The sequence below is a fragment of the Mustela lutreola genome, chromosome 9 (genome assembly GCF_030435805.1).
Source record: "Mustela lutreola isolate mMusLut2 chromosome 9, mMusLut2.pri, whole genome shotgun sequence".
NCBI classification, from domain to species: domain Eukaryota; kingdom Metazoa; phylum Chordata; class Mammalia; order Carnivora; family Mustelidae; genus Mustela; species Mustela lutreola.
Genome location: NC_081298.1, coordinates 107,234,460 through 107,260,378, shown reverse-complemented (window position 1 = coordinate 107,260,378; position 25,919 = coordinate 107,234,460). Strand labels below are relative to the sequence as shown.

At 42.4% G+C, this 25,919-nt stretch overlaps 1 protein-coding gene across 1 annotated transcript in view; it reads right to left on the bottom strand.

Annotated features, from left to right (window-relative positions):
* RPIA (ribose 5-phosphate isomerase A) overlaps positions 1–25,919 on the bottom strand; it is a 37,767-nt gene that overhangs the window by 3,155 nt on the left and 8,693 nt on the right. The window contains exons 3-8 of the mRNA XM_059188333.1: positions 25,432–25,487; positions 16,751–16,810; positions 14,576–14,640; positions 13,326–13,394; positions 12,472–12,613; positions 10,680–10,779 (exon numbers count right to left, since the gene is read on the bottom strand). Coding sequence (XP_059044316.1) covers positions 10,680–10,779; positions 12,472–12,613; positions 13,326–13,394; positions 14,576–14,640; positions 16,751–16,810; positions 25,432–25,487 — 492 coding nt within the window. The remainder of the gene's footprint in view (positions 1–10,679; positions 10,780–12,471; positions 12,614–13,325; positions 13,395–14,575; positions 14,641–16,750; positions 16,811–25,431; positions 25,488–25,919) is intronic.

The window sequence follows — 25,919 nt, the reverse complement described above, 5'->3', positions numbered from 1 at the left end:
CAGAGACTGGGAGGCTGCCATTTTCACTCCCGGCCTCAGGAACTCTACGGAAAGCGTTCGGGGAACAAAAGCTCCCGAAAGTGAACCCAAGCAGGTTACTTAGCTGGGCCCCTGGTAAGGGCCCTGCAATTCCACCTGGGGCAAAGACACTTGAAAATCACTACAACAGGCCCCTCCCCCAGAAGATCAACAAGAAATCCAGCGAAGACCAAGATCACGTACCAAGGAGAACAGCAGAATCCTAGAGGAGGAGAAAGCAAAGCAGGGAATTCATGGCTTTCTCCCCACGCAGTTAATTCTAATCTTGCAGTTAATTTAATTTTTTTTTATTTTATTTTTTTTCATCTTCTAAATTTTTTTTAACTTTTACCCTTTCCTCTTTTAACATTTTTAACTGGTTTATCTTAACAATACCTTTCATTAAAAAAAATTAATAATAGGGGCGCCTGAGTGGCTCAGTGGGTTAAAACCTCTGCCTTCGGCTCAGATCGTGATCCCGGGGTCCTGGGATCGAGCCCCGCGTCGGGCTCTATGCTCTGCAGGGAGCCTGCTTCCACCTCTCTCTCTCTGCCTGTCTCTCTGCTTACTTGTGATCTTTGTCAGGTAAATAAAAAAAATCTTTAAGAAAAAAATAATAACAATGATCTTTTATGAACCTTCATTATTATAGTCATATTTTATCCTTCATTGTATCTAACTTTATTTTTTGTATACACACAGGGTTTTTTCTTCTAAAAAATTTGGGGTACAACTTCTAATAGATCAAAATATGCCCTAACTCTAGTTCCGGACTTGTTCTATTCTCCACCCCAAGCAAAATCTCCCCACTTTCTTTTTCTTTATTCTCCCAACCAACTAACTTTATCAACTCCTTTTTTCGAAATTAAAAAAAAAAATTTTTTTTCATCTTTATAGGAATATTCCATCCCTTCATTGTGTTTACCCTTATATATGTTTTTCATTCTTTATATTTTTGGGAGGTAGTTTCTTCTAAGAGACCAAAATACTCCCAAAATTAAGTGGGTGACCCTGTTCTACTCACCAGTCTAACATATATTTTTTTTTCTTTTTTATATTTTTTTAAAATTTTTCTTTTTTTTTTTTTTTTAATTTTTTTTTCTGAACTTCTTTTTATCCCCTTTCTCCCCCCCATGATTTGGGATCTCTTCTGATTTGGCTAAAGCGCATTTTCCTGGGGTCTTTGCCACCCTTTTAGTATTTTATTTGCTCCTTTATATATTCTTATCTGGACAAAATGACAAGGTGGAAAAACTCACCACAAAAGAAAAAGAACAAGAGGCAATACCAAAGGCTAGGGACCTAATCAATATGGACATTGGTAATATGTCAGATCTAGAGTTCAGAATGACGATTCTCAGGGTTCTAGCCATGCTCAAAAAAGGCATGGAAGATATTAGAGAAACCATCTCTGGAGAGATAAAAGCCCTTTCTGGAGAATAAAAGAACTAAAATCTAACCAAGTTGAAATAAAAAAAATTATTAATGAGGTGCAATCAAAAATGGAGGCTCTCACTGCTAGGATAAATGAGGCAGAAGAAAGAATTAGTGATATAGAAGACCACATGACAGAGAATAAAGAAGCTGAGTAAAAGAGAGACAAACAAATACTGGACCATGAGGGGAGAATTCGAGAGATAAGTGACACCATAAGATGAAACAACATTAGAATAATTGGGATTCCAGAAGAAGAAAGAGAGAGGGGGAGCAGAAGGTATATTGGAGAGAATTATTGTAGAGAATTTCCCTAATATGGCAAAGGGAACAAGCATCAAAATCCAGGAGGTGCAGAGAACCCCCCTCAAAATCAGTAAGAATAGGTCCACACCGCATCACCTAAGAGGAAAATTTACAAGTCTTAGCAACAAAGAGAAAATCCTGAAAGCAGCCCGGGAAAAGAAGTCTGTAACATACAAGGGTAAAAATATTAGACTGGCAGCAGACTTATCCACAGAGACATGGCAGGCCAGAAAGAACTGGCATGATATATTCAGAGCACCAAACGAGAAAAATAAGCAGCCAAGAATACTATATCCAGCTAGGCTATCATTGAAAACAGGAGAGAGAAAAAGGTTCTAGGACAAACAAAAACTGAAAGAATTTGCAAACACCAAACCAGCTCTACAGGAAATATGGAAAGGGGTCTTCTAAGCAAAGAGAGACCCTAAAAGTAGTAGATCAGAAAGGAACAGACAATATACAGTAACAGTCACCTTACAGGCAATACAATGGCACTAAACTCCTATCTCTCAATAGTTACCCTGAATGTTAATGGGCTAAATGCCCCAATCAAAAGACACAGGGCATCAGAATGGATAAAAAAACAAAACCCATCAATACGCTGCCTATAAGAAACTCATTTTAGAACCAAAGACACCTCCAGATTTAAAGTAAGGGGGTGGAAAACAATTTACCATGCTAATGGACATCGGAAGAAGGCTGGGGTGGCAATCCTTGTATCAAATCAATTAGACTTTAAGCCAAAGATTATAACAAGAGATGAGGAAGGACACTATATCATACTCAAAGGGTCTGTACAATAAGAAGATCTAATAATTTTAAATACCTATGCCCCTAACATGGGAGCAGCCAACTATATAAACAAATTAATAACAAAATCAAAGAAATACATCAACAATAATATAATAATAGTAGGGGACTTTAAAACTCCCCTCACTGAAATGGACAGATCTTCCAAGCAAAAGATCAACAAGGAAATAAAGGCCTTAAATGACACACTGGACCAGATGGACATCACAGATATATTCAGAACATTTCATCCCAAAGCAAAAGAATACACATTCTTCTCTAGTGCACATGGAACATTCTCCAGAATAGATCACATCCTGGGTCACAAATCAGGTCTCAACCAGTATCAAAAGATTTGGATCATTCCCTGCATATTTTCAGACCACAAAGCTCTGAAGCTAGAACTCAATCACAAGAGGAAATTTGGAAAGAACCCAAATACATGGAAACTAAACAGCATACGTCTGAAGAATAAATGGGTCAACCAAGAAATTAAGGAAGAACTGAAAAAAATCATGGAAACAAATGATAATGAAAACACAACTGTTCAAAATCTTTGGGACACAGCAAAGGCAGTCCTGAGAGGAAAATATATAGCGGTACAAGCCCTTCTCAAGGAACAAGAAAGGTCTCAAATACACAACCTAACCCTACACCTAAAGGAGCTAGAGAAAGAACAACAAAGAAAGCCTAAACCCAGCACAAGAAGAGAAATCATAGAGATCAGAGCAGAAATCAATGAAATAGAAACCAAAAAAACAATAGAACAAATCAATGAAACTGGGAGCTGGTTCTCTGAAAGAATTAATAAGATTGATAAACTCCTGGCCAGACTTATCAAAAAGAAAAGAGAAAGGACCCAAATAAATAAAATCACCATGAATGAAAGAGGAGAGATCACAACCAACACCAAAGAAATACAGTTATAAGAACATATTATGAACAACTCTATGGCAACAAATTTGATAATCTCGAAGAAATGGATGCATTCCTGGAGACATATAAACTACCACAACTGAACCAGGAAGAAACAGAAAACCTGAACAGACCTATAACCAGTAAGGAGATTGAAACAGTCATCAAAAATCTCCAAACAGGGACGCCTGGGTGGCTCAGTGGGTTAAGCCTCTGCCTTCGGCTCAGGTCATGATCTCAGGGTCCTGGGATTGAGTCCCACATCGGGCTCTCTGCTCAGCAGGGAGCCTGCTTCCTCCTCTCTCTGCCTCTCTGCCTACTTGTAATCTCTGTCTGTCAAATAAACAAAAAAAATCTTTGAAAAAAAAAAAAATCTCCAAACAAACAGAAGCCCAGGGCCAGATGGCTTCCCAGGGGAATTCTACCAAACATTTAAAGAAGAATTAATATCTAGTCTCCTGTAACTGTTCCAAAAAATAGAAATGGAAGGAAAACTTCCAAACTCATTTTATGAGGCCAGCATCACCTTGATCCCAAAACCTGACAAGGATCCCATCAAAAAAGAGAATTACAGATCAATATCCTTGAGGAACACAGATGCAAAAATTCTCACCAAAATACTAGCCAATAGGATCCAATAGTACATTTAAAAGATTATTCACCATGACCAAGTGGGATTTATTCCAGGGCTGCAAGGTTGGTTCAACACCCGCAAATCAATCAATGTGATACAATACATTAATAAAAGAACGAACAAGAACCATATGATACTCTCAATAGATGCTGAAAAAGCATTTGACAAAGTACAGCATCCCTTCCTGATCAAAACTCTTCAAAGTGTAGGGATAGAGGGCACATACCTCAATATCATCAAAGCCATCTATGAAAAACCCACCGCAAATATCATTCTCCATGGAGAAAAACCGAAAGCTTTTCTGCTAAGGTCAGGAACACGGCAGGGATGTCCATTATCACCACTGCTATTCAACATAGTACTAGAATTCCTAGCTTCAGCAATCAGATAACAAAAAGAAATTAAAGGCATCCAAACTGGCAAAGAAGTCAAATTATCACTTTTTGCAGGTGATATGATACTACATGTGGAAAACCCAAAAGGCTCCACCCCAAAACTGCTAAAACTTGTACAGGAATTCAGTAAAGTGTCAGGATATAAAATCAATGCACAGAAATCAGTTGCATTTCTCTACACCAACAACAAGACAGAATAAAGAGAAATTAAGGAGTCGATCCCATTTACAGTTGCACCCAAAACCATAAGATACCTAGGAATAAACCTAACCAAAGAGGCAAAGAATCTATACTCAGAAAACTATAAAGTACTCGTGAAAGAAATTGAGGAAGACACAAGGAAATGGAAAAACGTTCCATGCTCCTGGATTGGAAGAATAAATATTGTGAAAATGTCTATGCTACCTACAGCAGTCTACACATTTAATGCAATTCCTATCAAAATCCCATCTTTTTTTTTTTTTTTCAAAGAAATGGAACAAATAATCCTAAAATTTACATGGAACCAGAAAAGACCTCGAAAGGCCAAAGGAATATTGAAAAAGAAAGACAAAGTTGGTGGCATCACAATTCCAGAATTTAAGCTCTATTACAAAGCTGTCACATCAAGACAGTATGGTACTGGCACAAAAACAGACACACAGATCAATGGAACAGAATAGAGAGCCCAGAAACAGACCCTCAACTCAATGGTCAACTAATCTTTGACAAAGCAGGAAAGAATGTCCAATGGAAAAATGACAGTCTGTTCAACAAATGATGTTGGGAAAATTGGACAGCCACATGCAAAAAAAGGAAACTGGATCATTTCCTTACACCACGCACGAAAACAGACTCAAAATGGACGAAGGACCTCAATGTGAGAAAGGAATCCATCAAAAACCTTGAGGAGAACACAGGCAGCAACCTCTTTGACCTCAGGTGCAGCAACTTCTTCCTGGGAACATTGCCAAAGGCAAGGGAGGCAAGGGCAAAAATGAACTATTGGGATTTCATCAAGACCAAAAGCTTTTGCACAGCAAAGGAAACAGTTAACAAAACCAAAAGACAACTGACAGAATGGGAGAAGATATTTGCAAACGACATATCAGATAAAGGGCTAGTATCCAAAATCTGTAAAGAGCTTAGCATACTCAACACCCAAAGAACAAATAATCCAATCAAGAAATGGGCAGAGGACATGAACAGACATTTCTGCAAAGAAGACATCCAGATGGCCAACAGACACATGAAAAAGTGCTCCACATCACTTGGCATCAGGGAAATACAAATCAAAACCACAATGAGATTATCACCTCACACCAGTCAGAATGGCTAAAATTAACAAGTCAGGAAATGACAGATGCTGGAGAGGATGCGGAGAAAGGGGAACCCTCCTACACTGTTGGTAGGAATGCAAGCTGGTGCAACCGCTCTGGAAAACAGCATAGAGGTTCCTCAAAAAGTTGAAAATAGAGTTACCCTATGACCCAGCAATTGCACTAAACATACAAACTAGTGATCTGAAGGGGCATGTGCACCCAAATGTGCAATGTCCACAACAGCCAAACTATGGAAAGAACCTAGATGTCCAACAAAGGATGAATGGATAAAGAAGATATGGTATATATATACAATGGAATACTATGCAACCATCAAAAGAAATGAAATCTTGCCATTTGCAATGGCTTAGCGAAATAAGTCAATCAGAGAAAGACAACTATCATATGATCTCCCTGATATGAGGAAGTGGAAATGCAATGTGGGGGGTTTGGGGGGTAGGAGAAGAATAAATGAAACAAGATGGGATTGGGAGGGAGACAAACCATAAGTGACTCAATCTCACAAAACAAACTGAGGGTTGCTGGGGGGAGGGGGGCTGGGAGAGAGGGGTGGGGTTATGGACACTGGGGAGGGTACGTGCTATGGTCAGTGCTGTGAAGTGTATAAACCTGGTGATTCACAGACCTGTACTCCTAGGGATAAAAATACATTATATGCTTACAAAAAAATAAAAAATAAATAATTAAAAATTTTTTTAAAAAAGAAAAAGAAAAACAAAGTGGTCCAGTTTCATTCTTTTGCATGTAGCTGTCCAGTCAATCCAACACCATTTTAGAAAGGACTGTCTTTTCCCCATTGTATATTCTTGCCTTCTTTGTCGTAGGTTAACTGACCATAGATGCATGAGTTTATTTCTAAACTTTCTTTTCTGTTCCACTGATTAATGTGACCACTTTTGTGACAGTACCATCCTGGTTTGATTATACAACTTTGTTGCATACCTTGAAATCTGGGATTGTGCTACCGTCAGCCTTGTTCTTTCTCAAGACTGCTCTGGCAATTTGCACACCTCGTTATCCTCATACGACTGGCCTTAGAACTTTTCCCCCCAGAGTGTAAGAAGACATTTGCAATGCATAAATCCAACAGAAGACTTGCATCAACATACATAAAAAATTCTCCAAATCAGTAAGACAGACAACCTAGCAGAAAAATGGACCAAAAACTTAAGAAGGTACTTTACAAAAGAGGCCGTGTAAAATGGCCAATAAACATTAGAAATGGTGCTCAGACTAATTAATGAAAAGAGAATGCATATGAAAATGACAAGATACCACTACACACTCACCAAAATGAACACGTAACAAAATCTGACTAGAGTGCAAAACACTCCCACTCAGATAGTAGGAGTACACACTAGCAAAACCACTTTGGCAAAACCATCTGTTAGTACATCTTCTAAAGCTGAACAAATTCATACTGAACAATTCAGCAATTCTACTCCTGGGTATATATGCAAAAGGCAGGCACACATATGGTCATCAAAAGACATGTATACAAGAATGTTCATGTTCATAGCAGCACTTTTCCTAACAGCTAAAAACTGGCAACACTCCAATGCCATCAAGAGTAAATGGCTATACAAACATCTTTCTTCAGACACATAAATATGATGGAATACTATCCAGTGATGCAAATTAACCACAACTGTAAGCAACATTTACTGAAAATATTTATATATACACAATACCACAATGATATAATACTGTTCAACTATCAGGAAAACAAGTCTGATGGATAAGTGTGTAGGGAAAATTGTTAGTAGAGGGGTAAACTGGTGCAATCAATGCAGGACAACTTAGCACCATCTGACAGGGGGAAAGGTGGGGGGAAAGAAGAGACTTTTCACCCTTATTCTTATAATACTGAACAATGTCAATTAAAAAGAATTTTAAGGGATGCCTGGGTGGCTCAGTCAGTTGAGCATCTGCTCACATCATGATCCCAGCGCCCTGGGATCGAATCTGCATTAGGACCCCTGCTCAGCTGGAGTCTTGTTTTCCACAAAAGACCCATCCATTCCAGCAGTTCTGTAATACGAGGTGACAGCTCCCCCTGATCCAAGGGAAGTCAAACCAGGTTCAGAAAAGGCTTCAGAAAAAGAGCAGAGATGAAAGGCAAGAGCTGAAGGTCTTACCTTAGAGCACCCCCTCTTTAGGTTACTGACCACCACCAGTAGTGGAAAGGGCAGAGGTGGCTCACTGTGAGCATGGAGCCCAGAATCCATGAGCTTTGGCCGTCCTACAGACACCCTGTGCTCTGGGTGGAACCCAGTGGAACATCCGAGGGAAGGAGTGACCAGCCAGGCACCAGTCCAGCTGTCCTCTAAGTGCCCTCACATACATAAATATATGTGGAGCAAGGACAGGGCAACAGGGACAGACAGATTTTTCTTCCCTTCCCTGGATTTTGGCCCAGCCGTACCATAAGAGACCAAATCAGGAAAAGAAGAGAGAAAACAGGAGAGGCAATGAACCACACCAATGCTTCTGGTTAGCATGATTTAACATTTAGCCTTTCTTTTTTCATTTTCTTTGGTTTAAATTCCTGAGATTCTCAACTTTTCTAGGCTGTAGCTCCCACTTACTGAGGCAGAGGGCAAATATAGGTGAAACTTCCTCATAAGGGACTGCTCAATGTCTCAAAAAGCCAAGAAGGTCTAAGCAGGAGCAACAGAGCTACCTAGTGGGCATTGCAAGAAATCTACCTACAGAGGAACGGCGCCCACACTGATGAGCTACTTCCTTTTTTTTTTTTTAGGTTTCACTGGTGAATTTTATTACAGTCCTAAAGAAGAAATGATGCCTATTTTTACACAAATGCTTCCAGGAAATTGAAGGAGATAAATATTACCCTAATACAAAAAATAAATATTACAGGAAAGGAAATGAGAGACACATATTTCTCATGACTACAGGTGCACGTACTGTCTGTAATAAAATTTCAATGATCAAATTCAGCATTGTCTAAAATTATAATATTTAACAACTATGATGGTTAATTTTACATGTCAACTTAACTGGGCTGCTTCCTCTACAATCCCCTGGGTTTATCATCAGGGGCAAATGCTCCCATTTTGCTAAGAGTGACCTCTACATCTTCTCTTCTTCTTGCCCTCTTGGTTCATTACTTCTTCCATTAAGTGAGAATACTAAATGAGAGAAAAAGCATAATTCAACTCCTCTTTTTTGCTTAAAGCTTCTGCTATGAGACTGTCAGTGGAAGACTAAACAGCAGACTAAAGGAAGGCTAGAAGAATTAGCTCCTTATTACAGGGCATATAGTCATACCTTTTTCATTCCCAAATAACACAGATAACTTACAATCTAGCACATTTAATTAATGGTGACAATTCTATCCTTTCTTCCCAGGGATTTATTCATTCAACAAACAATACTATCCTTTCTTCCCAGGGATTTATTCATTCAATCAACAAACAATACTATGCTTTCTTCCTAGGGATTTATTCATTCAACAAACACTCCTTTATGCACTAGGCATCATGTTAACTCATTTAATCCAAAAATCCTATGAAGTAGGCACTAGTATTAGCTTCTTTTACAGAAGAAGAAAGTGAGTCACGGAGACGTTAACTAACTGCACGAAGTTCACACTGACAGACTGAGGCTGGGTCAGGAACCTCACCCAAGCAGTCTGTTCCTGAACCTACTCTCAGCCACTACAATCTGCTCGACTGACCTTACCTGCCCCATTAGCCAGTCAGTCAGTTCTGTGCCCAATACTCTATACCATGGAATCTTCCCAGTCAGAATCTTGGTCTCTCAACACCATAAGACTGTTGTCTCTCACAACTGCTTCCTCAATAACTTAAGACTGATGTCTCTCACAACTGCTTCCTCCATCTGACCCTCTGGCATGGGCTTTCAGTACCTCCTCCGGTCTGGACACGTAACTCACCTCCACACTGCCCACCAAGCCATACCCATGGGCCCAGATCCCTGCTACGTGCATTAGAAGCTCTCCCACCCCAGTTGTTCATGCCATACCACCACCCCTCCTCAACCTGGCACCCGAAGAAGGACTGAAGGTTCAAGGTCTAGAGGCAGACAACTCAGGGCTCCCCTCTTGGCAACACAGCCCTTGGGCAAGTCGTTGCTCTATAACTATCTCATCCAACTGGCGAATCAAACAGACATTTGTAAACATTTAGTCAGCGTCTAGATTACACTGTGCTAAGGCACAGGTCAAAAGCCACCTGTCCTCCATGAACTTTCCCACATTCCCCAAAGAAAGCAACCTAAGGGCACTGTAGACTCTTGGTACTTCTCTAGCAAATTCAGCATACTCCATCTTCTCTGTAGGCATGGCTCTACGCACAGCTTCCCCAGGATACACGTGACCTCTCCCTGTGGCTGCTTCCATGCTCTAGGGTGGGAGCTTTCCCTGTTAACATGTGGGGCAGCACCTGTAGGGCAGCACCTGTGGTACGTACCTGATGAGTATGGGCGAATGGAGTCATTTTACCCCACTACTCAAGCAGAGAGCCCACAAAAATGAAAGAACTAAGTCAAGTTTCTGGAAGGGAAGGCTCTATGCAGAGAGGGTAAGCTTTTTCAAGGCAAACCCCTCTGACACTCCATCCGCTCCAAGCCTATCCCAAATAAGTGACTTGTGAAATGCATAACCAACAAGCCCGCTAGGTAAGCAGTAACTATGGGGGTGGGAGGGAAATGATGCGGGAAGCAAAGGCACAATGTCAGAAACTCCAAGCACAGTACAAAGGAAATTTTTCTTTCCAACCAAGTTTTATAAAACCCACACCCATCATGCCTCCTATGGTCAGAGGCAGGGGACAGTTACAAGGTGCTTGGGTGTCTACACTCAACGAACCCCACTCACATCACCTGGGATCATTTTGATAGCTGTGTTCACTTCACTCCATTTGTGCACCCGATCAAACTTCCAGTCCAGGATAAAATTCCCATTATCCGTCACCACAGGACCCTGGAAGGTAAAATTTTCCACATTTACAGAGGATGTAGATACAGGCAGGCAGGAAAGTGAAGGGGACACCCAAAGACAAGTATCTTAATTGACCCGCTCTAGCCAGTACCCCTGCCTCATGCTTTCTAGAAGGCAGTGCCATGAAGAAGTAATGAGCAGGAGCTTTGGTGTCAGAATTTGAGTCTTGAAGCCACATGCATACAGAGGAGGCTCAGAGAAGCCATTAAGCCCTGTGAGCCTCAGATTCCTCAACTCCACGAAGGGGTAAGGATTCATACTTGAAAGGCAGCTTGCATATAAACCATATGGGTAAGCATTCACCACAGTGAGGACTCACAGGAAGGGTTCGACAGTTCTTAGCTGCTGTTAGAATGAAAAACGACAGCAACAGAAGCCAACTATCCACGTGGTGCAACAGTCTCACCGCCTCTCACTGGGTGCCCAATAACGCAAAAGAAGACAGTGCTACTGTACCCATCACTCACACCAAAAGAGGAAGCAGAGATGTGTTCTGGGGTCCAAAAAGGAAAAAAGGCAGGGGGTAGTTTTAGATAACTAATCCAAAATTTCTAGAGCAGGAGAAGGCATTTGGGACCACAAATGTTGACAGAACACTATAGTCACAGGCAGGGAAACTAGGCCACTCCCACAGGCTGGAGGCAACACAGTGGGAGTTCACTGAAGGGCCCCAGGAAGGCAGGATGCTGGAGCTCTCATGTGGCGTCGCCCGGGTCTCGAGAGGGAACCACCCCCCCAACAGTCTCAAGGCTTTTCAGCTATAGAGGGGACCAGACTCAGAGCTCTGTACAACCACAAGGATTAGAACTGATTTTTCAAACATCAGAGAAACACCAGGAAAAAAAAAAAAAAATCAATATAAAAATGCATCAGGGTAGAGTTACAGATCATTTGTTTTGTCTTCTGTATCTTCCAAACTTGTTATACAGTTTTATCTAAAATTACACTTAGTTTTTAGGTTATTACTTTTGCTAGTTTGTTTATTTAAGTGTAGGAGGGGAAAAAAGCTGAAGAAAACATTTCCACTAAGTCTCTGGAGTGTATTCCTAAGGAGGGGTTCACATCCCCCAGGAAATTCTATTTCTTGTCCCATTCAATAAAAGAACAAAGTAAGAGGAGAAAAGGGAAATTATACCATGGAACCTGGAAAACTTCCTGCCCCGGGGCACTTCCCAAAGCCCATTTTTAGCTGCTGTGAAGCCTGCCAGTCCAGGGACCCAGAGAAAGAATCAATTCCCCCCACGTCTACATAGAACAAGCACTGCATTAAGTGTAGTAATAGCTACATGAGTTTGAATATAGAAACTAATAAAGCTGGAGCACCTGGGTGGCTCAGGTTAAAGCCTCTGCCTTCAGCTCAGGTTGTGATCCCAGGGTCCTGGGATCGAGCCCCTCGTCAGGCTCTCTGCTCGGCGGGGAGCCTGCTTCCCTTCCTCTCTCTCTGCCTGCCTCTCTGCCTACTTGTGATCTCTGTCTGTCAAATAAATAAAAAATAAAATCTTTAGGGGAAAAAAAAGAAACTAATAAAGCTAGTACTCTAAAAATGAACCAATAACCTGATTAAAATAAAAGCTGACTACCCAGGCTACATAAGAGAGGACCCTACTGAGGCAAAGAGGAGGACACTACACCGAGAACTTGGACCGCCCTTGAGAAACCTCCCTGGCCACTTACTGCCTTGTTGACAGCCATTCGAAGTTCAATCACGCCCCCAAACTTCTGGGTCACAGCTCGGCTCACTGGGACATAGGCCATTGGGATGACCTCGATAGGGATTCCCTTGTGCCACTGATCCCCAAGGTTCTTTGAATCTTTCCTGGGAAGTCAAAAAAATAAAATAAATAAGCCCAATGGTACATATAGATGAACACCAAATTCAGACATCACAAGCGGGCAAGGGCAGAGAACAGGGACAAACACACAGGGCTTCAAACATTTTCACTAGGTTTTACTATGTAAGAAATAAGGTATTTGAAGCAAATACGACAAAAATGTTAAAACTGGGTATGACTGGCTTGTGGGTATACAGGTGTTTATTATTTATGTTCTTTCTACAACTGTAATATCTCATAAGTAAATACAATTTTTTTTTTTTTTTTTAATTCACAGGCTCAGCACCCAGCACAAGCGCCTTCTACCAGACTCCTTGAAGGAGGATCTGAGAGCCGGGTCAAAGACCACACACAACACAGGTCATGTGTGAGCCCAGAGGAAGCAGGACATGCTGAGTCACTGCCTGTGGGCAGGGCCTGTCCTTCCTCTCCAGCTCCCTCCAAGGATATGAGGACATGCTCTTGTCACCAGACTGACAAGCCATCTCCTCCTCCTGCCAATGGACACATAACATAGCAGTTTGTATCTGCAGCAGGAAAACAGAACAAAATCCTCCGAGACACTGCTCTCAGTCCCAGCCATCAGTCTCAGAGAGTCAGACAGCCCCTCCCTTTCTCTATTTCCTCCTCTATACAGGGATGAGGCTGGGGTCTGATCTACCTCCAGTGGACAGCTCAGGACACTCAACACTGTACCTGAAGTCAGCGATCACGATGAAGCGGCTGGCATAGCCAGCCACAATTTTCTCCTGGGTCAGGCAGCCTCTGGAGATAGGAAGAGGCAAATGAACACAGGCAGGACACAAACTCAATTTGAAAACTAAGGTCAGAGACAGTAAACCCAAATCCACTTACTGAGAAATTTAATCTGTACTTCTTAAAGGAGATCCCTAGTTCCACCATGCTGTGCAATGGACTGAACTGCATCCCTCCCGAACTTTGTATCAAAGCCCTAATTCCCAATGTGCTCTGGGAAAATGAGGCCTCTGAGGAAGTAATTATGGTTAAATGCAGTTATAAGGGGGTCCCTGGTCTGACAGGATCAGTGTCCTTAAGAAGAAAAAAGACACCGGAGCGCTCACTTGCTCTCTCTCCACCCTGAGGGCACAGTGACAGGGCAGCCAACTGGAGCCAGGAATCTCCAGAACCATTGAGAAACTGCTGCTGAAGCCACCTAGTCTACAGCATTTTGTTAAGGTAGCCTGAGCTAAGATGCTTTGCTTCTAGTCAATGGACTATGAAAACATGAGCCTGAGTCTGGGAAAAATGGTTCCCAGTCAGGCCAGGTACACTCCTATCGAAGATGCATTTATGTTCAGGGAAGGTCAAATGAGCATGGCATGAATGGAGGGGTACGTAACAGGAGGAGGACAAGCCTTGAACAACCTGTCCCGTCCACTATTTGACAGACGGAACACACGATAACATTCAAACATATATTGTGTCATTACAGTCTGCTGGATTATGAGAACCAGCAGAGCAGGACTTTACTCTCTTCAACTCACCATTCCCTATCCACCAATCAACATTTAAGAAATACCCAATGTCCTCCAAATGAATGAATGAATATATAACTGCTCACAGAGGGTAAGAGCAGCTTTAAGGCAAAGATCACACACGAATGCCTACAGACCAAATACACTCACCCCAACAATGTATTTGGTCTGAGTCACACAGCTTTTAAAATTTGAATCAGCAGAGGAATGCAGATACAGAGAACCCATTAAGATGAATAATCTCACCAAAGAGGCCCAGGTTCCCGGTCAGCAGACTACTACTCACTAGAAATGCCAAGCTGGCTCTACAGCCATCGGCTATCTCATTCCGAGGAGAAAGACAAGCTCACATGGGGCACAGTGGCCATTTGTTTATTCTGCCTTCCACTCTGCTTTGCTGAGGATTAACCAGCAGTTAGTCTTTACCAAGAAAGTCCCCATGACACTCACCCACCGCCCTTGATGAGATTGAGATCAGCATCTACTTCATCAGCACCATCGATTGCGAGGTCAATCTGTGTTGGAGTTGGGGGAAGGGGAGGAAAGGTACAGAAACTATTAAGGCCTCTGTGTAAAGCTTGAACATGTAAAGACTCATCAGATGCTTAGCAGCCCTATTAGCGAGGTAGAGTTATTCCCATTTAAGCAGTAAAAAAACGGGCTCTGAGAGGTTAAGCTATTCCACTAAGGTCACCGGGAAAGAAATATGGGGTTTGGAACCACACCTGGGTCCAGCTCTTACCCATAACATTACACTCCCTTTTCTCACTGATGGGCTTCTCTGTGGAGGAGCTAGAATTATTGAGTACAAAATCCCAATGTGGGTGACATCACCCCCAAGTACAGAAAAGATACACAGTACATCTATGGTATTAAAATTTCACTGAGGGGAGGGCAACAGAAAAAAGGTTAAGAAAACTGATTCAGAAGTCTCCATGCTGATATGGCCAAGACGAAAGACAGTTTTTCTTTGTTTTTTTAAAGATTTTATTTATTTATTTGATAGAGGGACAGCAAGAGAGAGAGAGAAAACACAAGCAGGGGGAGAGGGAGAAGCAGGCCTCCCACTGAGCAGGGAGCCCGACGCGGGGCTCAATCCTAGGACCCTGGGATCATGACTTGAGCCAAAGGCAGACACTTAATGACTGAGCAACCAAGGGGCCCCAGAAAGGAGTTCTGAGCAGACAGAGAAAACCCAATGAAGAGTTATAAAGCTGACACACATTTGATGTTATCTGCAATTGGAAAGTATCTGAGGCACCCCCACTGTGACCCCCCCCCCCAAAGCATCTGTCTGGGCTCGCCCACTCCCACTGTTAGAAAATTCTACCACCAACCACAAGAGCAGTCAGGAACAACTGGGTTCATGCATCTTTCAAGATCCAAAAATCAAGGAAGCCCAAACTCTGCATGGACAATGTGGGAGCCTTAAGTATGGTTATTGAAAACAGCAGTATGAAAAAATCTCAGGGCACAAATCAGTTCAAGTTGTTTGACATGGCACAGGTATAAATAAAGTGTACCATGCTTCAGCTTCTCTGTGCTTCCTTCCTTTCACGGATCCTGCCGTTTGTCTGAAGAGAAAGCCTGCGCTGCTTCCCCCCACCCTGCACTAACCCCAAGGCCAGGCTACGGATGCCATCGCAACTCTCTGGGGCCTAGAAGGCTGCAACCTTCTTTGTGTGAGTTCCAGGCCCACCTTCCACCCAAACCACACTCCTTCCAGTGCTCAGCACTGCCTCACTCTGCTCTGGCTCTACAGAAATCCCCCAATAAGCCCCTCCCATGGTTCTTACTCACCCCCAGAGGCCCGCATGTTCCAGGACGACACAGGTGAGTGGACCAGGTTAGTACCGTCTCTGGAATGCTCTCTCCTGGCCTGGCCAGCCTGCCTTCACAGCTCTGCTCTTACCTCTCCCCACAAAACCCTTCTAAGCAGCACTGCTCCAGCGCCAGAGGCATCTGAATTCATATTCAGGCTCTACCAGTTACAGGGAGCGTGGCTTTGGCAAATGGCTTGCCCTCTCTGTCTGTTTCACACCTGTAAAATGGGATGATGATGGTATACGTCCTCAAGACTACTGGAGATTAAGTGGCTGACCACAGACCTAGCACCCAGTGTAACACGCAGCGTACAGGAAGAGCTCTGCAGATACCAGCTAGGAGTACACTGCTCACCCTCAACCCCTCTAGTCTCCTCCCGATTACCCATGTGTTCAGCCATCTTTGCCGTAACACGTCACTGTAATCTGTTTTCAAAGGTCCATGGCTGCCTCACACGATTACTTCTCTTCTCCACTTAGTTGGTAAGCTCCGTGAGCTGGCTCACTCTTCTACTTCTATACAAGGACCACGGGAAGTTCTAAATCCACCCCTGGGTTTGTCTAATCCCCCTTCACGGCGCTCATACTGAGCTCTCAGGGTTAAACCACAAGGAATGTACTGGAAACTAACAACCTCTCCTCTCGTGACCTTAGCCAAATTTAATATTCAAAATCCCAGGAGAAATGGGATGTATGACTCACTGACCTTTCCCCTAGATTCAACAAGATATCCCAGAGCCCACACACAAGTGACAGCCATGAAAAAGGAGACATAAAACACAGCAGTCCCTCTCTCCCTTACCTCTGGGTGTCGGTCCAGGTCACTGAGAGTTAAGCCATACTGCAAAATGAGCTGACGGGCCTGTGGAGAACAAGAAAAAAAAAACGCCCATAATCATTTACTCTAAGCACGTGGCAAAGATTCTCAGCATTCTTCTGGATCTAAGTGTTTGACCTGGAGTCCTGACCAAGGCTCCCTCCCAAATCCAACTAGAATCACTAAGAGGTAGGAGCTATAGCTCCGTGAATAGCAAACTAAGTTAATTTCATCCTGGAAACCAGAAGGAGGCAAAGAGCATAGAGTGAGACTCCCAGTGCCAGGCTAAGAATTCCTTCTCCGTGACCTGTTATTTAAGACAATGAATGCCATGGACTCCTAAAGCTAATGGTAATACAGTATTTAAAAAAAAAGCAAAAGCAAAACATTCCTAAAATAAAAACTAAATTGATACAGAGTGATTTCCAGGCTATCATGAAGAAAAATAAGCAAAAGAATCTATACAGAGCAGAGGATACCAAAGGCAGGATGTCCCCAAACAGCTAAGGAAGGAACTCAGCAAATTGCGAACACCACACTCGGAAAGACTTAGGATTTACTTTAGAGACATGCCTCATAATATTAACCTTTCAGAGGAGCTGACAAAATGGGAGAAGTGTGTGGTTACCAACACCACATGGCCCTGAGAGGACTGACAGCTGGAATAAATAAATATACCTTGTACCAACCAAATCCAAGTTGATAAGGATCTAGATTCATGTCACTGCCTACAAAACGCAGAGGACTCAAAGGATGGAAAACTTTCTTTCAAAGGCATGTCTTTTTTTTTTTTTTTCAAGATTTTTATTTATTTGTCAGAGAGAGAGAAAGAGAGCAAGCAGGCACAAGTAGGGAGAGCAGCAGGTGGAGGGAGAAGCAGGATCCCCACTGGGCAAGGAGCCCCATGCAGCAGGACCCTAGGATCATGACCTGGGCTGAACGCAGATGCTTAATGGACTGAGACATTCAATAGTCCCCCAAAGGTGTGTCTTAAAATATTTTCTGTCATATATAAAAAATGGAGATGAATGAAAGGTCAATGAAGATGACCAATGTTGATCTTCAATTCCCAAATCCTAAGATTCTAAGGAAAAAACCACAAATATCCTGGAATTTGCAATATATGGGCATTGTGATCCAGATTCAAACTATAAAAAATACTTTTAAAGGATAAGACAACAGGGAAAATTTGAACCATGGTTTCATTTGTTTTTATGTTACCAAAGATTGTTAAATTTTTTGGTATTACTGAGATATTTAAAAACCTCCCTATTTTTCAAAGAGACATAATGAAAAATTTATAATCAAATTATGACTGGGATTTGTTTCAAAATAACCAAGACAGAGGACAATGGGGTACAGATGGAAACAAAATTGGCCATGAACTGATGGTTACTGAAACTGGGTGATGGGTACTTGGAAGTTCATTATGTTATTCTTCATCCTTTCTGAACTGTGAAAACTTCCATATAAAAAGCTGAAATAAAATGTTGACTAAAAACAGAAAATTTTTTTTAAAATGTGATTTTATCCTTACTAAAGAGAAATATACAATGAAGGGGAAAAACAGTAAAAATGGTATTACGGGGTGCCTGGATGGCTCAGTTGGTTAAGCGTCTACCCTAAGCTCAGGTCATGATCCCGGGATCCTGGGATGGAGCCCCTCATGGCATCATCATCAGGCTCTCTGCTCACCGGGGAATCTACTTCTCCCTCCCTTTCTGCCCCGCCTCCCATTCATGCATGCACCTGTGTGTGCTCACTCTCCCCCTCTCTCAAACAAATAAACCCTTAAAAAAAAAAATGGCACTGCAGAACTATGAAAATAGAACTATGTCTACTTTCCTCAAAAGTAGTACTGGAGAAACCATCCTAATTCCATACCAAACAATGGGACTATCTGGAAGGCAGCCTCTAATGTGACCTTCCCCATCTCTTGGTATTCATACCTTTCGATAATCCCTGTCCACAAAGTCCCAGGATTGCTGAGTGTAACCAATGGCACACAGCAGAGGTGATGCAAGATACTTCTGAGATTACTTTATAAAGAAGGCCATGGGGCAGGTAAGGGTGGCATGTTCTAGCAAGATCCTTCCCTCCTACCCTCCCTCTTTCCTCTCTTTTCTTATCACATGCCAGGGGAAACTAGCGGCCATGTCCCGGAGACACCCACAGAGCTCCCTACTGAACAGCCTGTGAAAAATGAGGGCCTGCAAGACCCACATGACTAAGCTTAGAAGTGACTCCTTGAACCACAGCTGGATCTTGAGATGACCACAGCCCTGGCCAACAGCTTAACTGTGACCTCCGCAGAGACCCACCCAGCTAAACCCACTCCAGATTCCTGACCCTTGGAAGCTATGAGATAATAAACATTGCTTGTTTTAAGTTGCTAAATTTGGGGGTAATGTGTTCCATAGCAACACATATTGAATACAGATGGTGTCAGAAAAATGATACTAACTGCACACAGTTCAATGAGCGAGTCTACCACACAAATAAAACTGTGTGATGTACCACAATTTCCAATTAATTTAATGTACTTTAAAAACAACACTAAACCACATTCAGATATAATACATAAGAACTGGATATCAGCATTCCTAAGGAAAATATCCTGTATAAACTGACCATTTTAATTTAACACCTCCTAAGGTCAAAGACTGCCTGTACCACTGAACAGTGTTACTGTTTCATGAGGATGTCTCATTTGTCCATCTAGACCGTAATCAGAGTAGGAGAGAGCACACTTTATAAACTCTTGTTACCTTACAACAGTCAACATCATTTGAGGCAATAGTTGGGTAAATAACCAATTGTTCTGAATTAGTTCTAGAAAGAGTCACCTAGTACAAACCACTGTTTAAAGGAACAAATGGACACTCCAGTAAGTTATCCACAGAGTGAAGACCAGAAATACAGTCTCCTGCCTTCCTGTCCTGTCTAGGGGCTAAAAAGGGAATTAGAAGAAAAGAAAAACAGAGGGACTGGTCAAAGGACAAGAAGCAGAGAAGACAGGCCCATTAATAAATGAAACTGAAGTCATCTTATATAGTAACACGTTATTAACAGCAACAATTTTAAAAGGAGTTCTTTGAGGTCTTGGCCTTCCTCCTCTACCTGAAATAGTGTGCCTTCTCCCAAACCCCTGCCCCACATGGACAACTCAAAAGTCATCCTTTCCAGGAAGCCCTCCCCAATTCCCTGGGCAGGGAGGTAGGCTTTCCTTCCTCAAAAAGGCATATTATCTAGGGGTGCCTGGGTGGCTCAGTGGGTTAAAGCTCTGCCTTCGGCTCAGGTCACGATCTCAGGGTCCTGGGATGGAGCCCCGCATCCGGCTCTCTGCTTGGCAGGGAGCCTGCTTCCTCCTCTCTCTCTCTCTGCCTGTCTCTCTGCCTACTTGTGATCTGTCAAATAAATAAATAAAATCTTTGAAAATAAAAAAATTTTAAGAAGGAATATTATTTCTACTTTTCTACCATATATTTGTAAATAGACACATACAAGTGTATGTCTTATTTACATTAATTATTTACATTAATTCATAATTCATTATGTATTGTGTATAATTCATAAAGCATTAATTCATCCCACAAACACACACAGACTGCCTAAGAGCCAGATACCACACTGGACACTGGAAACGATGAATAACACCTGCCATGCACAGGACGGACCCTCATCCCTGTAATTAACAGTCAGTATACCCTCAATGATCACTATGTCCAACTGAATTCTGCCTCCTCACCAGCACCAGGAGCCAACCCATCCCATTTCCTGTCCAAAGCCTGGCACATGAAAAGAGCCCAGTAGGTAAGTGCTGTCTATGTTGTATAGCTGGGAGGCCCTGCCCCAACTTCTGCGAGCCCTGGGGCTCTCATCTTCCCAGACAATAAGCAATACAAGAACGTGGGGAGCCTGGGTGGCTCAGATGGCCAAGAGTCTACCTTCAGCTCAGGTCATAATCTCCAGGTCCTGGGATTGAGTCCCATGTCAGACTCCCAGCTCAGCTAACGGGGTGGGGGGCGGAGGAGGCAATGCATGCACAGGAGGGATGGGGTCTGCTTCTCCCTCTGCCCCTCCCCCCACTCATGCTTGCTCTGTCTCTATCTCAAATGAATAAATCTTAAAACAACAACAACAACAACAACACAAGGGCAGCATCTGCCCTTGCTTTAAACAATCTGCATTCTCACCCACAATGTAAAGAACCCTGACATTGACCTCAAGATCTATCAGGGTAGGACTCTTTAACCTTTAACCAGACTCCCCACAGGACCCCTGTGAGTGGCCCTGCACACACAGAGAAGCCAGAGTCACAAACGGCACGAGCTTCATTTTTCCTGTTATGGGTTGAACTGTGTTGAAAAAACAAAACAAAACAGGTTGGAGTCCTAACTCCCAGTACTTCAGAATATGACTTTTTTTTGGAGACAGGGTCTTCACAGATGTAATCAAGTTAAAACAAAGTAATTGGGCTGAGCCCTAATCCAGTATGACCCGTGTCTGGAGAAGGAGAAATCTGGACCAGACAGACAGCACAGGAAGGCCGTATGGACATGAAGGGAAGGATAAGGAAAAGGCACCTACTAGTCAAGCAATGCCAAAGACAGCCAGGAAACCACCAGAAGCCAAGAGAAAGGCACACCACAGAGTCCCCTTCATCTTGCACTTGAGCTCAGACTCCTTGATCTCGGACTGCTGGCCTTCAGAACTGAGAGTAAATTTCTGGTTTTTAAGCCACATTCAGTCTGTGGTACCTTGTTATGGCAGTGCTAGGAAACCAATATGCTAACTTCAACACAACAGTCCAATTGTGGGGGTATCAAGCCAAAACTGGCTCAGTGAGCACAAATGCAGACACACGTGTTTAACTAAGATTACCATCTGCTGGATACCAGACACTCTTGAGCTCACAAGGTTAGAGGTGTCCTGAGGGTGCACAGCAAACACCCCTGTCTGCCTCTCCCAGCTCTTGAAAGTGCAGGGAGCAGTAAAGCTAATGACTAGCTTGTGCTCTTAGAAAAGAGACAGGAACCAGTGCCTTGTCATTGCAATACCACAGCTGGACCCCCAGAAGCCTCTGGTGACTAAGGACAGCGGCATGTGACAGACCAGCAGTCCTTGTTATTCATACAATTCACAATAAAACCTGAAAGCTTATCTTTTCCCTTCTATCGTCTAACTGAGGTGCATTACAGGCTGACCATGAAAAACAAACACTGTTTTTGGCTTTCAGACCAGACCAGAGCCAGCTTTTAAATGTGGTTGTTTTTTTTTTTACTGTCCTTTTTCAAAAACTTTCAACTTTAAAGGAAAAATCTACCAAAAAAATCCTTTAAATCCCTATAAGGTTTACTTGTCTGAAAGGTAGAGCCTCAAATATTTTGACTTCTCCAATCATTTCAGGAGCTTGCATCTAGCCAAATTTAACACAAAATAAGTGTGGGTATGTGGGGAAAACACACACAACAAAACAGTAACTCTGAACAAGTGAATTTTTAAAAGCCCTTTGAACTGTGAATGACTTCACTCAATCTACTGAACTGGCCAGCACTTTCCAGTCTGGGTACAATGCTTTCACTTACCACCATAAAATGCAGGTGGGCTAGGAGGATGTCATTTTAAAAACACAGAACCAAAAATAGCAATGTGAATACCTGTCTTTGGCTCAGCTCTTTCCCAAAACCTAAAACCCTACTAAAGGAAACTTTCCAAAACACATAAACAAAAAGAGGAGAAAATTATAGCAAACTTTTAAAAGCGGACCACTGATGAACAATGGTAACTGGCAAAATGAGAGAGACAAATCCAAAGGCAGTACTGCAGGAAGCTAAGAAGACACCAAATAAAGAAGCACAGAAAGAAGCTCCTGAAAGATTCAGGGCCATGTGGCACTGGGAACTTCAGGAAGCAGACGTGACAGTACAAGTAAAGGAGGGCACACTGGTTGAAAGGGTACTGAGGAACCTGCTCTCCATCTTTCTCCACTACTCCTAAGCAGCATGCTGATTCTCTGGAGAAGGTAGGGGATTAACATGCACTTATAGTTATGAGCAATAAATAATACAGAGAATTGATCAATCACTATAATGTACACCTGAAAGTAATATAAAACTGTTATATTAACTGGAATTAAATTTTATAAAAAATAATTTTTAATTATTTAAAAAAAAAAGAGAGCAACTATGTATTAATTGTCATGATTCTATGGACTGACTGGGAAATCTCTGGAGTGGGCTGGCAGGTGGAGAATGACTTGCCTCACATGCCTGGAGCTGCTTGACCTCTCATCCTCCAGGACAGCAGCCTGGGCGTGTTCACATGGTGGAGTAATGGTTTCAGCAGCAAGATGGGCCAACCCCACCACAAAAGCACTTTTCAATTCTCTGTTGGCATTCCATCTGGTCACATCCCATTGATAAAACAAGTCAAAATCAAGACCAGAGCCAAAGAGATTTTACAAAATGTCAGACACTTCTTCCCCAACACTCACAGGTATTTCACTGAAAACTCAGATCCAGCATAACAACAGATACCTTCTAGCCCTTTTTGCCTACTTGGATCCCAGGACACAGGCAGTCATATACACCCCTCCCAAAGGGACACTGCCAGACTTCTCTGAGAAATCCGAGCAGCCAGAAGACAGACAAATAATCTGACATCAGAAGTTCCCCAACAAGAGGGCTTGGCAGACAAGCCTGGAGCAAAGACCATCTTCATCCTATGAGCTAGTCTCCAATCAGCTTCTCAGCCTACCAATTTTCAAAATGAGCAGAGAGTAAAGCAAGGCCAGAATAAGAGATGACTGAAGCAATCTAACAATACTGGACAGTGTTGGTTGGTTGATCAAAACTATGAATTATGTGCAAAAAAGAGCAAAATTTACTGTACATAAATTATAATTCCAACAAACTGTAAAGAAAAAAAACTTTGAGGAAACATATTTAAGGAGAAAAAAATCTTAAAACAAAAACAAGTTTATCATTAACAACTTCACAGAGACAAGGGAAGAAATCAAAAAGTTGAACCCATTAAACAAAAGAAGTCTCAGAAAACAAAAGGACCTTATTTGAAATTAAACATGAGAGTAAAATAAGCTCAATAGAAGGGTTAGAAAAGACAAAGCTAAGAAGGTAATAGGACAAAACAGGCCACAAGCACCAAGTATGCAACAAGCATCCTAAAAAGAAAGGCCAGAGAAAACAAGGGCAAGAAAATTAAAGGAATAATGGAAAAACACTCCCCACATCAGAGTGTGAGTTTCCAGGATGAAATGTCCCAGAAAGTGCCCAGAAGAATGGACGAAAACAAACGCACATTAGACACAGCATGATGACATTTCAGAACACTGGATATGAAGAAAAGATAACATAAACATATATAAAGGTTCAAAGAGGGAGAAAACAGGTTTTAGGGGCGACTGGATGGCTCAGTCAGTTAGGTGTCCCTCCCACTCAATCTCAGCTCAGGTCTTGACCTCAGCATTGCTGAGTTGAAGCCCCATATTAGGGCTTTAAAAACAAATAAATAAAATTTTAAAAATAGGTTTCATACAAAAGATCAAGAATCAAAATGGCATCAAGCTCCTCAACAGCAAAGTGAAAATTAGAAGATAACAGTGACAATAGAGAAATGCCTTCAGAATTCCACAGAAATGATTTTACATATAATTCTCTAAGTCAAAGAGCCAACTTAAAGAAAGGCTAGAATAAAGACATTTTCAGATATCCAAAGTGTCCACAAATTTGCATCCCAGGCATTTGAATAGCATATGTTTCACCAAAACTGAAGGAAACAAAACAAAAGGGGGTGGGGGTGGGGGTGAGGAAAAACAGGCCAAAAAACAGGACGATCCATAAGAAAAGAAGGAAGGTTCTTGACCACAAAAGGAGACCCCAAGACAACAGCCAAGTGCACCTGCCACAGCATTCTAAACCCCAACAACCCAGACAGACTTGGCCAAGATGAAAAAGGTGGCGCGGAATAGCCAGAAAGAAGCGTCAAAAGGAAGTGAGATTTCCCATCTGGGTAGAGTCTGGGGTTGAATTAGTAAGGAGTACACAGACAACCAAGCAAATGAAAAAAAACAAAGGCAACATTTACTGAACTTTCAGGAAACAGAAGTAACAGGCAGGTAAGGAAGTGTAATCACAGCACACGATATAGCTGGGCCCGAGTTTGGCTGATCACAATTCAGTAGGCACTGAGTAACGCCCCCGCAAAATTTAACTGTATAGAAAGTGGGAGAGAAGGCTGTATGTGAACTGGGAGAGTAAGGAGGTAAAAACTAAGCAAACACCCATCTTCCATTCATCCATTCAGTGGAGAATTATATATACCAAGTTGAAAAGAATATTTAAGTAGCAAGAAAAGTATGTATTTCCAGATACTAGAGCAATGAATGTCTAACCAGTTAAGTTAAAACTCCCCATACACTACACTGCACCTAGCACAGAACACAATTAATAGTCACTGAGGGAATAAATGAATGCATCTAAAGCCACACTTCTGAGGGGCAATCCTCCGTAAATAAACTGCTCTGCTGCTCCTGGCTCTCTCACCTAGAGCAACACTGGTGCACAACCCAAAGCCACGCCTCGTCCTCAGGGACCTAGGAGATTCTGCAGCAAGTGCCAAGATGCAGAATGGAAAGCAGGACATACCTGGAAGGACGTGGGGATGCAGACAAGGTTCAGATTCTCTTGTTTCACTCTTTCAGCTGTGGAGACAAAAGCCGTGTTGGTGGTTTTTCCGCTCTCCTCACTTTATTTCTTGTCGCATGCACATGTGCTAAAATCCAACAGGAAAGGAAAGGCTATCCCCCGCTGACAGCTGCCTTCCATTCTGTGTCCTCAACCTCTGTGAAAACACTCATGAACGGGGGCGCATGGGTGGCTCAGTGGGTTAAACCTCTGCCTTCAGCTCAGGTCATGATCTCAGGGTCCTGGGATCAAGTCCCTCATTGGGCTCTCTGCTCAGCAGGGAGCCTGCTTCCTTTCCTCTCTCTCTTCCTGCCTCTCTGCCTGCTTGTGATCTCTGTCAAATAAATAAATAAAATCTTAAAAAAAAAAAAAAGCTCATGAACATACATCGCAGACAGGGATACTAGAAAGCTCAAGGAATAAACACTAACTACAAAAAAGAGCAATGT